This window comes from Perna viridis, chromosome 7 (genome assembly GCF_037379345.1).
Source record: "Perna viridis isolate PV_CMFRI_1.1 ecotype Kerala chromosome 7, ASM3737934v1, whole genome shotgun sequence".
NCBI classification, from domain to species: domain Eukaryota; kingdom Metazoa; phylum Mollusca; class Bivalvia; order Mytilida; family Mytilidae; genus Perna; species Perna viridis.
Genome location: NC_142451.1, coordinates 27,118,936 through 27,135,514, shown reverse-complemented (window position 1 = coordinate 27,135,514; position 16,579 = coordinate 27,118,936). Strand labels below are relative to the sequence as shown.

The following is a 16,579-nucleotide window of genomic DNA, read 5'->3' as shown; positions in this document are numbered from 1 at the left end:
TGCTTACATTTTTGTCATGAATTTCACCTTTGATCATGTTAGTTTTATTCAGACAGGCGTGGAACAAAAGAGTTCAGAAAATAAAAAAAAACAGTTGATAACTTTAAATTTCAGTTAGTATCATGATTTTCCAGTGGCTTCGGTAGTTATTAGGTCTCTCTAGTTGATAAATAATGATATCAACCTCATCCAAAGTCACTAATTTAATAATGATAAACCATAGTTTCATTTATTTTTGTTTTATTTCACGTTGCAAAATAGATTTTGGGGTTTTGATTCTCTTGAAATCTACGATATTCTATTTTAAGCAATGTTTTATCGAATAATGCAGTACAATATATAAAGACATTAAAAGTGCAGTGATATAAAACCGATATAAGAGTGAGGCTTAAAACCGTCGGAATATGTTAGGCTGTGCAAAGTATTTTCGTCCGATCAAAGCTAGTTGCTGTTTCAAATGTAAGACAGATCAACACAGCAATAATGTCTTTATTCTCAGCGAAAATAACATGCGTAAAAAAAGAAAAAAAAACAAACAAAAACAAACAAACAAAAACAAAAACAAAAACAAACAAACAAACGAAAAAACCAAACACCCCTAAAAAACCTCAAAAAAGCAACTATTTCATTTTAATCCAACGACATCCTTGGAACTTCAAAACAATGTTTCGTTTTGGTGTCAAAACAAAACACTCTATATAGTCAGTGATCGAATATTACACGAGATGAGAGATTACTCCTTGACGCAGGTGTACAGCATATAAAAATTATTCATATTCATATAATAGATTTATTTGCATAGTGTTGTAAGTCTCGTCATCTGACTCCGCGGTTTCACGAGAATGGGTCCTAGTCTACCATTCAAATGCAGAGATTTGTCATTTTCAGAGAGTTGGGTTCAGTATATAAATGCAAAACATATTTTCGTGTAAAAATACCAATCAATTTAACAAATATCTATTTTCACATGATAATAATGTTAGGAAAAAGCGTAAAATATAAGATTTTGGACTGTAATACAGCGTTTCCAGTTCCTGGAAGTAAACAATAAAATGCACTTGTTCAGTGAAACCTGTTTAAATCGATCCTCCTCTGGACTGTAAAATGGATCCGTTAAGGCAGATGAAAGGTTTACCTATGTTCAAAATACATTCAAAATAAAACGAAGGTACTTCGAAAAGTGTCTAGTTAGACAGGTTTAACTGGAAAAACATTGTTATGACCTCAGGCAAAAACATCATAGTATAAATTAATACTAATTTTGAAACAATTGTCCACCACAAAATGAAGTTCCTTGTTCCGTGTATGATAGGTGTCGTCTTACTTGCTATCGCATCCGAGGCAATGATTTTGTGTACGCCGAATATCTGCGATAACTTTAAACCATGTAAACCAGTCTTGCCTTGTAAAGGAAGATTCGTGAAGAATGGAGGGGTATGTGGATGTTGTGACAATTGCATTCAGCAATTAGGTAAGTGGAATATTAATTTTACCACCAGTTGCAAGTCCATGAATGTTGAGAGACGAATGCAAAGAATAACGTATTACAAAAGTGATTTAAAGGATTGTTTGTCACAAGTTTACGTTTTCTGCAATTGTGTAAAAGAACTAGGTCGTTTTCAGCATACTGAGATAAGCACAGTTAAACTTAGAAATAATTTACACAAGAAAATTTATCGACAGAACACAAATTACAGCAAATAAAGGAACCTCAAAACAAAAACAATACAAAACAGTACAACAGCATCCAAACAAAAACAAAAACAAAATCAAAACAAAAAAATATTTGTATAATATTTCTAAACAAATTAATCATTCATTTTAGATGAGGGTAATGATTGTACTATGGTAATGATGCTAGGCGGTCCTGTAACTCATGAATGCCGCTCTGGGCTGCAATGTGATTTTGACAAGAGAATATGTGTTAAAGGTATAGAGAATGTTTCTGTAGATATGTAATACATAAAGCTCTTATCGTAGATTATTATATCCTGACAAAATTAATTAGTGTCCTTTTCGGTTTCATTCATTTTCGCATAATTATGCCAAAAGTGTTTTGCCGCAAAAAGTTCCCATTGACTGCTCACCGACAAATTTTCTACAATAACTATTTCTTAGATTTTAATGACTTTAAACGGAAAAAATGAAAAAAAGTTCATGCAATGTATTTTTTTCCTTTTTATTTCAGCTTGATCACTCACGGCGTATTTAATTCATCGGTTCCTAGACGATTTATAATTAATATAAATTATTTTACGATTTCATTAGTGTATAAAATTTTATAATTTCATGATTGAGAGCCATTATATAACAGCAGCATTTAATAACACGAAATTAGGATTGCTTAAAGATAATACATCATCTATATAGCGGAAACTGAGATAAAAGCGTCTAGCCAAACGATACTGTTCTTTCGGATCAAATCAGCTATAAAGTCAGCCTCATAAGAATGAAGGAATAGGTCAGCAAGTAAAGGAGCACAATTTGTTCCCATTGGAATGCCGACCGTTTATTGAAAAACACGTCCACCACACTAGACAAATATGTTGTCGATTAAAAATTCCAGCATTTGTAAACATCTTCCTCTGTATATTTTGAAGATGATTTGGAAGTATTTCTTAAAAAGTATGAGGAATCTCTAAAATAATCTAACAAGAGCAAGTTTTATTTTTATCTTGAGAATTTCCTAAGGAATGAACTGTATAATATCGTAGAAATATAAAAGAGATCTACTTCTAAACGAATATCATTTTCCACCTGTTGCACGATAGCCCCTCTTTGCATTCGGGATCTCGAACCTAACCTGACCTAAACAGACTTCACCTTCATCTAAAAGATAAAGCGTAGTAAGTAGTCCACAAACGTCTATAAATTTGTAAATTAAAACCACTTTTCATCAAGCTTTTTTTTGCCTTTTGCAATACACATAATTGAGATTTATTTGAGTCCGATGAATCATTGAATTTGAACAATTCATATTTTACGGACAAGCCATCGACTTCTAAAAGCCAAAAAGCTAACTTGGCCATGGTGCAATGCACAAGTTACATATCATCGAGTGAGATATGATTAGTTTATATATTAGTTTGTACATGTTTGAAATTCTCTTATGATTAACATATCAATGATACATGATCAATGATGGGGAAACAATTTTATATGAATTACAAATGTATATATCAAGCCAAAATTTACATATGACGATTAAACGATTATCATATGTTAAAAAATGTGTGATTATCATATGATTTCCAAATAAGAATCATAATTATATGAATTTAGTGAAACCTGTCAAAAGCGAACCCTGCATATTCCAAAAACCCAGTCTTATCCAGGCAATTATTTAAATCAGAATAATAAAAGGTCAACAACAATAAGATTTAAAAATGTAACACGGAACTGAATACAAATAAAATACAAAAAAGTAATAAAATACAGAAAATAAGACCATATTTTTCGGTCTTCCTTAGTTATAATTATTCATAAATCTTTACATTGAATCCTATCTAAACCGACAAGTGTTCGGTTTAGATAAGTTCAATATACATGAAAATTAATATAAAGGACTTAAATGATTTACGCATGATATTGAAATGATAAATTACTAGTAAATATATATTGAATATTACATGTGAAAATCTGTATCCAATGTGGTATCATCCTGGGACTACTAAATCACCCCAAGTCGCACCGACCTGCGGGGTGATATAGGTCGAGGGTTGATATCACATGTGATACAGGTTTTGACATGCCATGTTCATTATATCATTTATTTCAACTATATTTCAAGTATGGTCAGTGAATGGGTGCGATGTAGGGTATGCAATATAGCTCTAAGAATGTGACATAGGGTATGCAATATAGGCTAAAGGATATAGGATTTTATCAAAGACTTATAATGCATGTACAAAAGGTATATTATAATCTAAATACATGATATATGTCATTATCGAATCATTTCTAAGTGACTATAATAATATTATGTATTGTCCTATTAATATCCAGACGACTATCATATGAATATTATGTGCTAAATGACTAAGCGACTATGATAATTGTATGTATTGTCAAAATATTTTCACACGGCTATCATATAATATTATATGCTATGTGGCCAAGTGACTATAATAATTTTATGTATTGTGATAGTATTTCCACACGACAATCTTATGAATATTATATGTAATATTTCATTCCGGCTGTGTAAATCTGGAAGTCGGACATATATGTATTCAATAATAACTAGCAACTTTTAAATATATCAGAGGATGGCTTGGTCGGGTGTTTTGCTTAATGCAGGATTGTAAAAAGAAACGGCGTAAGAAAATAATCCAGGGCGTTCCATATTTATGCTATTTAGAGTTACAATGTCGTTTAACAGACACACGGACAGACAGTACAATTACAGTTGTGACAATCAAAATTACATATAATTACCGATGTCACGATACAGAGTAATGTGATTAAATTTAATCCTACTATTGAAAATTAATGCGTGATATGTTGCTTTTCATTATGGTAGATTGACAGGCGATTTTGTACTTAACATTTAGACATATTGCGAAAAAAAAAACAAAAACAAAAAAAAAACCAACTTGACATTTCGTCAGACATTTCGATGCAATTAAGGACTAACGCTTATTTGCACTTTGTTTAGACTTATGATAATACATTTTTACTATTCCAGTTTTTGGTTTTTACATGGCATACATTTTTTTTAAACATTACGATAACTGAACACTTTCCACCTTTTCCAGAATTGTTGTCACATACACGAAGCCGCCGATCGAAGTTTACAGTATCAACAAAATAATTTAGAACTTAATTTAACGATTTCATCTAAAAAAGGGGATTTTAATAGTTTTATAAATGAACGAAATCAGTTAAAAACGCGTTCAATTCTAAAATATTGACAGAAATCATAATATATAATAGCAGTGTTTAACAATAAAACTAGAAAACTTCGTAATGATCACTTGCGTTACATCCCAATCCCTCGTTTGCTAACATTGACCTTTTGACATCCAAATCAATTTGATCAAAATCTATTATAGAAATCTAAATATATAATAAGTATTCTGTGAAAGTTTCATTGAATTCCATTCAGTGATGTAAATGTAAAAACGAATGAAAGATGGATCACCCTCTGTTTAACGGAAGGAAGGGAAGAAGGAAGGACGGTCACATCTATCACCTATGAATATATAAAGCTAGAACCAGTTATATTAGTAGGTTTCTGATCGTTGGGTCATGGCGATGCAGCACAAGCAAATGCATTATATAACTATAAAGGATTGTACAACGAATTCTTTAAACTTATATATCAAGTCTAAGGTACACCCAAACTCTGGAATCGATGAGAAGTTGCAAATTTGCAATGCAAATTTGGTTGCTCTCTCAGCGGGATACACAAACGTCTCTGCTCTGACATCTACGGCAACACCGCTGCACTATGTTCAACGTTCTAGACCACTAGGTCAACTAGACTATATAAAAATACAGCAATGCTATATGTTTATAAAGTAATGCACTAGCAAATAAGATGAAAGAGTTAACACATCCCATTAGACTTTTTATAATCTACATTAAATACAAAATGGGGCGGGGTGTAACAAGTTATCTATATCAACTATTTTTTAAGGTTCTGTATTTCGTAAAACTAAAGAATGAGTTGAAGTCATCTATATATCGTTCACTGTTTATTGCTTAGTCAAAAAGGTTGTTTTAATTAGAATAATTTTCTAAAATAACAGTAAAACATGAAGCTGTATAATTATACAAAAAGTATATAAAATTGTCATAAAATGAGATTTGTATGACCTTTTACAAGTATATAAATAATTCTTTATACACGACCGTGATAACTAAACTAACTTTTTGCACAGATACGTACACCTAAAAAGATTAACCACAAGAAGTATGAAGCTCGTGCTGGTGGTGGTGGTTGCAATGTTTATGTGTGCATGTCAGGCTATGTTCTATTGCCCGCCTGGTATATGCGACACCTATCCTTGTAAACCCGTGTCTGAGTCTACGTGTGATGGAGAATTTGTTAAAAATGGAAGTGTTTGTGGATGCTGTGATCACTGTATTTCTGAATTAGGTAGGTAGTTAATGCCCCATACATCATATTACGGTGTCTTATGTAGATTAGATACTTTTCGTAATTTTTGTTTTTTATGAGAGTTTTAGGCAGCAAGTACACCAAATTTATTTCTCAAAATGTTTTCACTTTTCTACTGCAGAATTTTTTTCCGGCGCAGTCGGTATAGTTTCGCTTTTTACCCTTTGACCTGGAAGACGCTTTCTATGGAAACGCAAGTCACCTGATCTCAATTGTGTTTCCCGATTGGCCAAATACTAAAAGCTTAATGGCGTTCGTTAAAACTGTATTGAACATTGAAATTGCGTGCCGTGTGTTATTTTCGTAAATAAAATGCAGAAAAGTTTGGTAAAAATAACAAACTGCGTTAGCTATCCCTTTTAAAAATAGTACTTGTTCTATAGTACATACAAATTATTTTCGGAATTTTCAACAATCAAAAACATTCTTATTATACTTCATGTAATTTCAATTAGATATATATTTTATTCTGTAGTTTTCTAAAGTACTGGAACAGCTACTTTGTATTTGAATATTCGGGTACATAACTGAGTCACATGGAATCGACTTATCTAAATATCAAAAGATGTCAATTGACCATAAAAAAAGCATGCTTTCTTATTCTGTGTGGACATCTATAGATATTTAAACAACCTGAAGTGACCTAGCCTTGTTATGTATCCTGACGATATGTTTTTTGTTGTTGATATTCAATTCAGGAATTCAAACAGCTGTTACAACATTCAAACATAAAACAATAAAAATAAAATATTAAAAATTTAAACTGCATTAAGCTTTATGGGAGTTTCTGAGGTCCGTTGAGATTAAATTCTAAAAAAAAACATATCACAAGTCGTTTTCAATTTAAAAGAAAAGGAATTATTTTTTAAATGATTTTAGAAGAATTTATTTTTGAAGATTTATGAAACTCAAACGAATTTAAAATAATAGGGCGAAACATAAGAAATGACGCAACGAAATTCAAATTCTAGAGGTCAAAATCTTTCAGTACTCAAACCAATTGAAAAGAGAAAATAATTTATTTCTTTATATTTATCTTCTGTTTAACTATCATGACATAACTCCGCGTGCAATTCTATAAAATCTTGGGAATCTAAGATATCACGTGCGCTTGGGTCGTTCATTATTTTACCTTTTCATTTGGTTCTACATGTATATGTCCTTCATTAGTCTAGCTGGTATGGAGCTAGCATGTCAGTTAACTTCTAGTAGTCCTTAGTCTGTACATATGCGTAATTTCAGTTTCTATATATCAATTGCAGGCCTGTCTTTTTAAATTGATTCTAGGTGTGTTTATTTGTGTACTATATTTTTTCCACAGTGCCAATATTTTTAGAGAAGGATTGTGATCAAGCCAAAGTACTTTAAATTCGCTGCATTTTTTGCGCCTGTCCCAAGTCAGGAATTTCTGGCCTCTGTATATCTTGTTTTGTTTTTACCTTAAGTTTATTTTTATGGTACTTGAGTATATATAGGAAACTCTTTTGCTGTAACTGTATAATGATGTTTTTGTGGCCAGCTATAGCTTGCCCAGTGGGATGGGGATTTCCTTTTGTTCATTGAAGACCAATGGGTGGCCTTGGGCAGGATGGGGTTGTTGTCTCCTTGACATCTGCACCATACCTACTATTCTCGTTATATTATCTTGTTTTCTGTATATTTGTTCCGTTCTGTCTCCTGAATGATGAGAAAAAAAATTAAAAACTGTGAATAAATAAGTTCAATGGTTTAATAGAAAAAATAATAATAAATAAAAAACGAATCTGTATTGGCAAGATGAATCATCACTTAAGATTTTGCAGTGGCTGTAAAACCCTGCCATGTAGAGAAAAGGAAAAAGATATGTATTCGAGATAATAAGTCGTTATTTTAAGTTAAGTAAAAAATAAGAAGTATGTATATTGAACATTGAAACAAATACTTTGTGGCTAAAAAGTAGACATGTAGAGCCATTTTTCCCTACGTCATCTGCATTTAATATAGTTTTTATTGAAAACGTTTCCTAACAACCGCCTAACATTTCAGGAAACAAGTCATTATTACTTCTTGCAGTTTCATTATTTGTGTCAGCTAAAGATAAAGGTAATGATAATGAATACCTGATGTGAATTGGTTCTAACATTGTCCAATAAAGTCTTGAAAAAAAAAAGTCGTCAGAAAGCGACACCGGACTGGTATAAAACTGAGGCTTAGGGATGGCAAAAAACCTCTGAAGAAAAGCAATACTCTTAAAGCATATATGCATGCAAAGTTACTGAAATTAAAACTTTTTTTATCAATTAGATGAAGGTGACAATTGTTCCCAGATGCTTTTACTAGATGCAGTTCCAGACTACAAATGTAAAGTAGGACTGCGGTGCGACTGGGAGACCCTGCGATGCGTTCCAACGTAGATACCGATTACACTTCCAAGATATTATACAGTACATTTCTTAGAAATAAAAAAAAATGAGGAATGTCACAAATGCTTACATTTTTGTCATGAATTTCACCTTTGAGCATGTTAGTTTTATTCAGACAGGCGTGGAACAAAAGAGTTCAGAAAATAAAAAAAAAAACAGTTGATAACTTTAAATTTCAGTTAGTATCATGATTTTCCAGTGGCTTCGGTAGTTATTAGGTCTCTCTAGTTGATAAATAATGATATCAACCTCATCCAAAGTCACTAATTTAATAATGATAAACCATAGTTTCATTTATTTTTGTTTTATTTCACGTTGCAAAATAGATTTTGGGGTTTTGATTCTCTTGAAATCTACGATATTCTATTTTAAGCAATGTTTTATCGAATAATGCAGTACAATATATAAAGACATTAAAAGTGCAGTGATATAAAACCGATATAAGAGTGAGGTTTAAAACCGTCGGAATATGTGAGGCTGTGCAAAGTATTTTCATCCGATCAAAGCTAGTTTCTGTATCAAATGTAAGACAGATCAACACAGCAATAATGTCTTTATTCTCAGCGAAAATAACATGCGTAAAAAAAGAAAAAAAAACAAAAACAAAAAACAAAAACAAAAACAAAAACAAAAACAAAAACAAACAAACAAACGAAAAAACCAAACACCCCCTAAAAAACTCAAAAAAGCAACTATTTCATTTTAATCCAACGACATCCTTGGAACTTCAAAACAATGTTTCGTTTTGGTGTCAAAACAAAACACTCTATATAGTCAGTGATCGAATATTACACGAGATGAGAGATTACTCCTTGACGCAGGTGTACAGCATATAAAAAAATATTCATATTCATATAATAAATTTATTTGTATAGTGTTGTAAGTAAGTCTCGTCATCTGACTCCGCGGTTTCACGAGAATGGGTCCTAGTCTACCATTCAAATGCAGAGATTTGTCATTTTCAGAGAGTTGGGTTCAGTATATAAATGCAAAACATATTTTCGTGTAAAAATACCAATCAATTTAACAAATATCTATTTTCACATGATAATAATGTTAAGAAAAAGCGTAAAATATAAGATTTTGGACTGTAATACAGCGTTTCCAGTTCCTGGAAGTAAACAATAAAATGCACTTGTTCAGTTAAACCTGTTTAAATCGATCCTCCTCTGGACTGTAAAATGGATCCGTTAAGGCAGATGAAAGGTTTACTTATGTTCAAAATACATTCAAAATAAAACGAAGGTACTTCGAAAAGTGTCTAGTTAGACAGGTTTAACTGGAAAAAACATTGTTAATGTATTGTGACTGCTCAGAATAAATGATAACAATTTGCCAAAAGGAAAAACTAGACACTTTTGAAGTAATCATTACTTGTTTTATGCTAATTATTGGGAAACTTGCAACAGCTTGTATACTAATTATTTCATGTGCTATTAGATATTAAACATCTAAAGTCTCATCGGTATGACCTCAAGCAAAAACATCATAGTATAAATTAATACTAATTTTGAAACAATTGTCAACCACAAAATGAAGTTCCTTGTTCCGTGTATGATAGGTGTCGTCTTACTTGCTATCGCATCCGAGGCAATGATTTTGTGTACGTCGAATATCTGCGATAACTTTAAACCATGTAAACCAGTCTTGCCTTGTAAAGGAAGTTTGGTGAAGAATGGAGGGGTATGTGGATGTTCTGACAATTGCATTCAGCAATTAGGTAAGTGGAATATTTAATACAGACCGTCAATGTACAGTTTAGATTACTTACTTACAAGATTGTTATATCCCTGTTACATCATCCTATGGTATTTACAATTTAAAAAATATAATTTTGCTCGAATTTGTTTATTCAGTGTCCGACTTGAATAAACGAAACATAGACCTTACAGTAAAGCTTTTGTATAAGGAAGGGATTTCGATATCATAAACTTCGATTACATTTATTGTTTTTGTCTTACCGATACACAACTTTGATACAAAACATGATATTTCATGGTTCTTTATCAAAATATCGGTTAACGACCTTTTCTTTAGAACTAGTGGATGTTTAAAAACTAGATTAACCTAACCACAGGTTACATGCACAGGCGCCTATCGACAGACAGGAGATATTTGTAAATAAGTTGTCTTTGTGTCGTTATATTTAACTTTTAAGTTTGAGTATAAGGAATTGTTACCGTCCTGTTACCATGAATTTGTTCACCTTTATGTTGCGAACTTTCACTGCTTGCCTTGCTCAAAGATGTGTTAACAATTGTTGAAGACCTAATAGTGACCCTCAGAAGATATTCACAGTTTGAGTTTTAGATTATACGCCGGTTGATTTGTTTTTGTAACGCAGTATATTTTTTCCTTTACTTAATTACTGGAAGTATTCATACCGGATGAGTATATCTAACATTGCAAAATGAGTATGATGATGGGACTTCAGCTATTTCGAAGAATTAATTCTAGCCTTGTTTATACTTAGCTTTAATAAAAAAACAATGTTATATTCCTTTTGAAATAGTTTGTTGAAATGACAATATAACTATATTTTCCAAATTAACCATTAATGAATGCATCGTCACGATCGATTACAGTAGTTATCAGCCATTAAACACCACAAAATATATCGTATCAAAACTCTAGCATTGTCGAAGGCCAATATCGATATTTATATACCCTAACCATTGTATATAATTAGGATCCTGGAGAAAAAGATACAGAGATGACATCTTCGAAGATATCAGGAAATAGAAGCACAAAAAGAAAAGATTGCCGTATTGACCTTAGATAAAACATTTTGTTATAACAATTGGGGTATAAGCATTTTCTGTTGACATAAAATAGACGAAATAGTCGTGGAAATACAAACATTTGTCTAGAAAAATATGAATGATTCTAACTACATTCAGTAAACGTTTATGTTGGTAATCGTTTAATTAATATAAGTAATTAATGTTTAAAAAATTTGTTTAACTATGAAAAAAAGAAGTAAAAAGTAAACGTAGTCAGACTCATTACATAATGTCAGAACGGTTTTCAACAAAAGAAATTGACGTTGATGGAATTTCGTCTATCCAATACAACACAAGTTCTATATCATCGAATGAGATATGATTAGTTTATATATTAGTTTGCACATGTTTGAAATTCTCTTATGAGTAACATATCAATGATACAGGGGAAACAAGTTCAATATACATTAAAATTAATATAAAGGACTTAAATGATTTACGCATGATATTGAAATGATAAATTACTAGTAAAAATATACTGAATATTACATGTGAAAATCTGTATCCAATGTGGTATCATCCCGGGACTACTAAATCATCCCAAGGCGCACCGACCTGCGGGGTGATATAGGTCGAGGGTTGATATCACATGTGATACAGGTTTTGACATGCCATGTTCATTATATCATTTATTTCAACTATATTTCAAGTATGGTCAGTGAATGGGTGCGATGTAGGGTATGCAATATAGCTCTAAGAATGTGATATAGGGTATGCAATATAGGCTAAAGGATATAGGATTTTATCAAAGACTTATAATGCATGTACAAAAGGTATATTATAATCTAAATACATGATATATGTCATTATCGAATCATTTCTAAGTGACTATAATAATATTTTGTATTGTCCTATTAATATCCAGACGACTATCATATGAATATTATGTGCTAAATGACTAAGCGACTATAATAATTGTATGTATTGTCAAAATATTTTCACACGGCTATCATATAATATTATATGCTATGTGACCAAGTGACTATAATAATTTTATGTATTGTCATATTATTTTCACACGAAAATCTTATGAATATTATATGTAATATTTCATTCCGGCTGTGTAAATCTGGAAGTCGGACATATATGTATTCAATAATAACTAGCAACTTTTAAATATATCAGAGGATGGCTTGGTCGGGTGTTTTGCTTAATGCAGGATTGTAAAAAGAAACGGCGTAAGAAAATAATCCAGGGCGTTCCATATTTTTGCTATTTAGAGTTACAATGTCGTTTAACAGACACACGGACAGACAGTACAATTACAGTTGTGACAATCAAAATTACATATAATTACCGATGTCACGATACAGAGTAATGTGATTAAATTTAATCCTACTATTGGAAATTAATGCGTGATATGTTGCTTTTCATTATGGTAGATTGACAGGCGATTTTGTACTTAACATTTAGACATATTGCGAAAAAAAAAACAAAAACAAAAAAAACAACTTGACATTTCGTCAGACATTTCGATGCAATTGAGGACTAACGCTTATTTGCACTTTGTTTAGACTTATAATAATACATTTTTACTATTCCAGTTTTTGGTTTTTACATGGCATACATTTTTTTTAAACATTACGATAACTGAACACTTTCCACCTTTTTCAGAATTGTTGTCACATACACGAAGCCGCCGATCGAAGTTGACAGTATCAACAAAATAATTTAGAACTTAATTTAACGATTTCATCTAAAAAAGTGGACTTTAATAGTTTTATAAATGAACGAAATCAGTTAAAAACGCGTTCAATTCTAAAATATTGACAGAAATCATAATATATAATAGCAGTGTTTAACAATAAAACTAGAAAACTTCGTAATGATCACTTGCGTTACATCCCAATCCCTCGTTTGCTAACATTGACCTTTTGACATCCAAATCAATTTGATCAAAATCTATTATAGAAATCTAAATATATAATAAGTATTCTGTGAAAGTTTCATTGAATTCCATTCAGTGATGTAAATGTAAAAACGAATGAAAAATGGATCACCCTCTGTTTAACGGAAGGAAGGGAAGAAGGAAGGACGGTCACATCTATCACCTATGAATATATAAAGCTAGAACCAGTTATATTAGTAGGTTTCTGATCGTTGAGTCATGGCGATGCAGCACAAGCAAATGCATTATATAACTATAAAGGATTGTACAACGAATTCTTTAAACTTATATATCAAGTCTAAGGTACACCCAAACTCTGGAATCGATGAGAAGTTGCAAATTTGCAATGCAAATTTGGTTGCTCTCTCAGCGGTATACACAAACGTCTCTGCTCTGACATCTACGGCAACACCGCTGCAATATGTTCAACGTTCTAGACCACTAGGTCAACTAGACTATATAAAAAATACAGCAATGCTATATGTTTATAAAGTAATGCACTAGCAAATAAGATGAAAGAGTTAACACATCCCATTAGACTTTTTATAATCTACATTAAATACAAAATGGGGCGGGGTGTAACAAGTTATCTATATCAACTATTTTTTAAGGTTCTGTATTTCGTAAAACTAAAGAATGAGTTGAAATCATCTATATATCGTTCACTGTTTATTGCTTAGTCAAAAAGGTTGTTTTAATTAGAATAATTTTCTAAATAACAGTAAAACATGAAGGTGTATAATTATACAAAAAGTATATAAAATTGTCATAAAATGTGATTTGTATGACCTTTTACAAGTATATAAATAGTTCTTTATACACGACCGTTATAACTAAACTAATTTTTTGCACAGATACGTACACCTAAAAAGATTAACCACAAGAAGTATGAAGCTCGTGATGCTGGTGGTGGTTGCAATGTTTATGTGTGCATGTGAGGCTATGACCTATTGCCCGCCTGGTATATGCGTCACCTTTGCTTGTAAACCCGTGTCTGAATCTACGTGTGATGGAGAATTTGTTAAGAGTGGAGGTGTTTGTGGATGCTGTGATCACTGTATTTCTGAATTAGGTAGGTAGTTAATGCCCCATACATCATATTACGGTGTCTTATGTAGATTAGATACTTTTCGTAATTTTTGTTTTTTATGAGAGTTTTAGGCAGCAAGTACACCAAATTTATTTCTCAAAATATTTTCACTTTTCTACTGCAGAATTTTTTTGCGGCGCAGTCGGTATAGTTTCGCTTTTTACCCTTTGACCTGGAAGACGCTTTCTATGGAAACGCAAGTCACCTGATCTCAATTGTGTTTCCCGATTGGCCAAATACTAAAAGCTTAATGGCGTTCGTTAAAACTGTATTGAACATTGAAATTGCGTGCCGTGTGTTATTTTCGTAAATGAAATGCAGAAAATTTTGGTAAAAATAACAAACTGCGTTAGCTATCCTTTTTAAAGATAGTACTTGTTCTATAGTACATACAAATTATTTTCGGGATTTTCAACAATCAAAAACATTCTTATTATACTTCATGTAATTTCAATTAGATATATATTTTATTCTGTAGTTTTCTAAAGTACTGGAACAGCTAAATTGTATTTGAATATTCGGGAAAATAACTGAGTCATATGGAATCGACTTATCTAAATATCAAAAGATGTCAATCGACCATAAAAAAGCATGCTTTCTTATTCTGTGTGGACATCTATAGATATTTAAACAACCTGAAGTGATCTAGCCTTGTTATGTATCCTGACGATATATTTTTTGTTGTTGATATTCAATTCAGGAATTCAAATAGCTGTTACTACATTCAAACATAAAACAATAAAAATAAAATATTAAAAATTAAAACTGCATTAAGCTTTATGGGAGTTTCTTAGGTCCGTTGAGATTAAATTCTAAAAAAAAAAACATATCACAAGTCGTTTTCAATTTAAAAGAAAATGAATTATTTTTTAAATGATTTTAGAAGAATTTATTTTTGAAGATTTATGAAACTCAAACGAATTTAAAATAATAGGGCGAAACATAAGAAATGACGCAACGAAATTCAAATTCTAGAGGTCAAAATCTTTCAGTACTCAAACCAATTGTAAAGAGAAAATAATTTATTTCTTTATATTTATCTTCTGTTTAACTATCATGATATAACTCCGCGTGCAATCTATAAAATCTTGATAATCTAAGATATCACGTGCGCTTGGGTCCTTCATTATTTTATCTTTTCATTTGGTTCTACATGTATATGTCCATCATTAGTCTAGCTGGTATGGAGCTAGCATGTCAGTTAACTTCTAGTAGTCCTTAGTCTGTACATATGCGTAATTTCAGTTTCTATATATCAATTGCAGGCCTGTCTTTTTAAATTGATTCTAGGTGTGTTTATTCGTGTACTATATTTTTTCCACAGTGCCAATATTTTCAGAGAAGAGTTGTGATCAAACCAAAGTATTTTAAATTCGCTGCATTTTTTTGCGCCTGTCCCAAGTCAGGAATTTCTGGCCTCTGTATATCTTGTTTAGTTTTTACCTTTAGTTTATTTTTATGGTACTTGAGTATATATAGGAAACTCTTTTGCTGTAACTGTATAATGATGTTTTTGTGGCCAGCTATAGCTTGCCCAGTGGGATGGGGATTTCCTTTTGTTCATTGAAGACCAATGGGTGGCCTTGGGCAGGATGGGGTTGTTGTCTCCTTGACATCTGCACTATACCTACAATTCTCGTTATATTATCTTGTTTTCTGTATATTTGTTCCGTTCTGTCTCTTACATGATGAGAAAAAAAATAAAAACTGTGAATAAATAAGTTCAATGGTTTAATAGAAAAAATAATAATAAACAAAAAACGAATCTGTATTGGCAAGATGAATCATCACTTAATATTTTGCAGTGGCTGTAAAACCCTGCCATGTAGAGAAAAGGAAAAAGATATGTATTCGAGATAATAAGTCGTTATTTTAAGTTAAGTAAGAAATAAGAAGTATGTATATTGAACATTGAAACAAATACTTTGTGGCTAAGAAGTAGACATGTAGAGCCATTTTTCCCTACGTCATCTGCATTTAATATAGGTTTTATTGAAAACGTTTCCTAACAACCGCCTAACATTTCAGGAAACAAGTCATTATTGCTTCTTGCAGTTTCATTATTTGTGTCAGCTAAAGATAAAGGTAATGATAATGAATACCTGATGTGAATTGGTTCTTACATTGTCCAATAAAGTCTTGAAAAAAAGTCGTCAGAAAGCGACACCGGACTGGTATAAAACTGAGGCTTAGGGATGGCAAATTAAAAAAAAAAACCTCTGAAGAAAAGCAATACTCTTAAAGCATATTTGCATGTAAAGTTACAGAAATTAAAACTTTTTTTTATCATTT

General features: G+C 31.6%; 1 protein-coding gene and 2 long non-coding RNA genes across 5 annotated transcripts in view; all 3 read left to right on the top strand.

Annotated features, from left to right (window-relative positions):
• The first annotated feature begins 1,228 nt into the window (after nucleotides 1-1,228).
• Nucleotides 1,229-2,236, top strand: LOC148612084 (uncharacterized). The gene is made up of 3 exons (XR_015924616.1): nucleotides 1,229-1,471; nucleotides 1,826-1,930; nucleotides 2,189-2,236. It is a non-coding gene; the product is annotated as an uncharacterized LOC148612084 (long non-coding RNA).
• A 3,612-nt stretch (nucleotides 2,237-5,848) lies between these two features.
• LOC148612083 (uncharacterized) lies at nucleotides 5,849-8,589 on the top strand. The gene is made up of 2 exons (XR_015924304.1): nucleotides 5,849-6,103; nucleotides 8,408-8,589. It is a non-coding gene; the product is annotated as an uncharacterized LOC148612083 (long non-coding RNA).
• Nucleotides 8,590-10,024: 1,435 nt separating this feature from the next.
• LOC148612082 (uncharacterized) overlaps nucleotides 10,025-16,579 on the top strand; it is a 9,521-nt gene continuing 2,966 nt past the window's right edge. Inside the window, exons 1-3 of one of the 3 annotated variants that reach the window (XM_088593199.1) lie at nucleotides 10,038-10,246; nucleotides 14,052-14,269; nucleotides 16,093-16,568. In XM_088593199.1, coding sequence (XP_088449325.1) covers nucleotides 14,086-14,269; nucleotides 16,093-16,163 — 255 coding nt within the window. In that variant the 5' untranslated portion in view covers nucleotides 10,038-10,246; nucleotides 14,052-14,085 and the 3' untranslated portion in view covers nucleotides 16,164-16,568. Of the gene's footprint in view, nucleotides 10,247-14,051; nucleotides 14,270-16,092; nucleotides 16,569-16,579 lie in introns of those variants that run through there. The other 2 variants (XM_088593197.1, XM_088593198.1) reach the window with 2 other exon arrangements.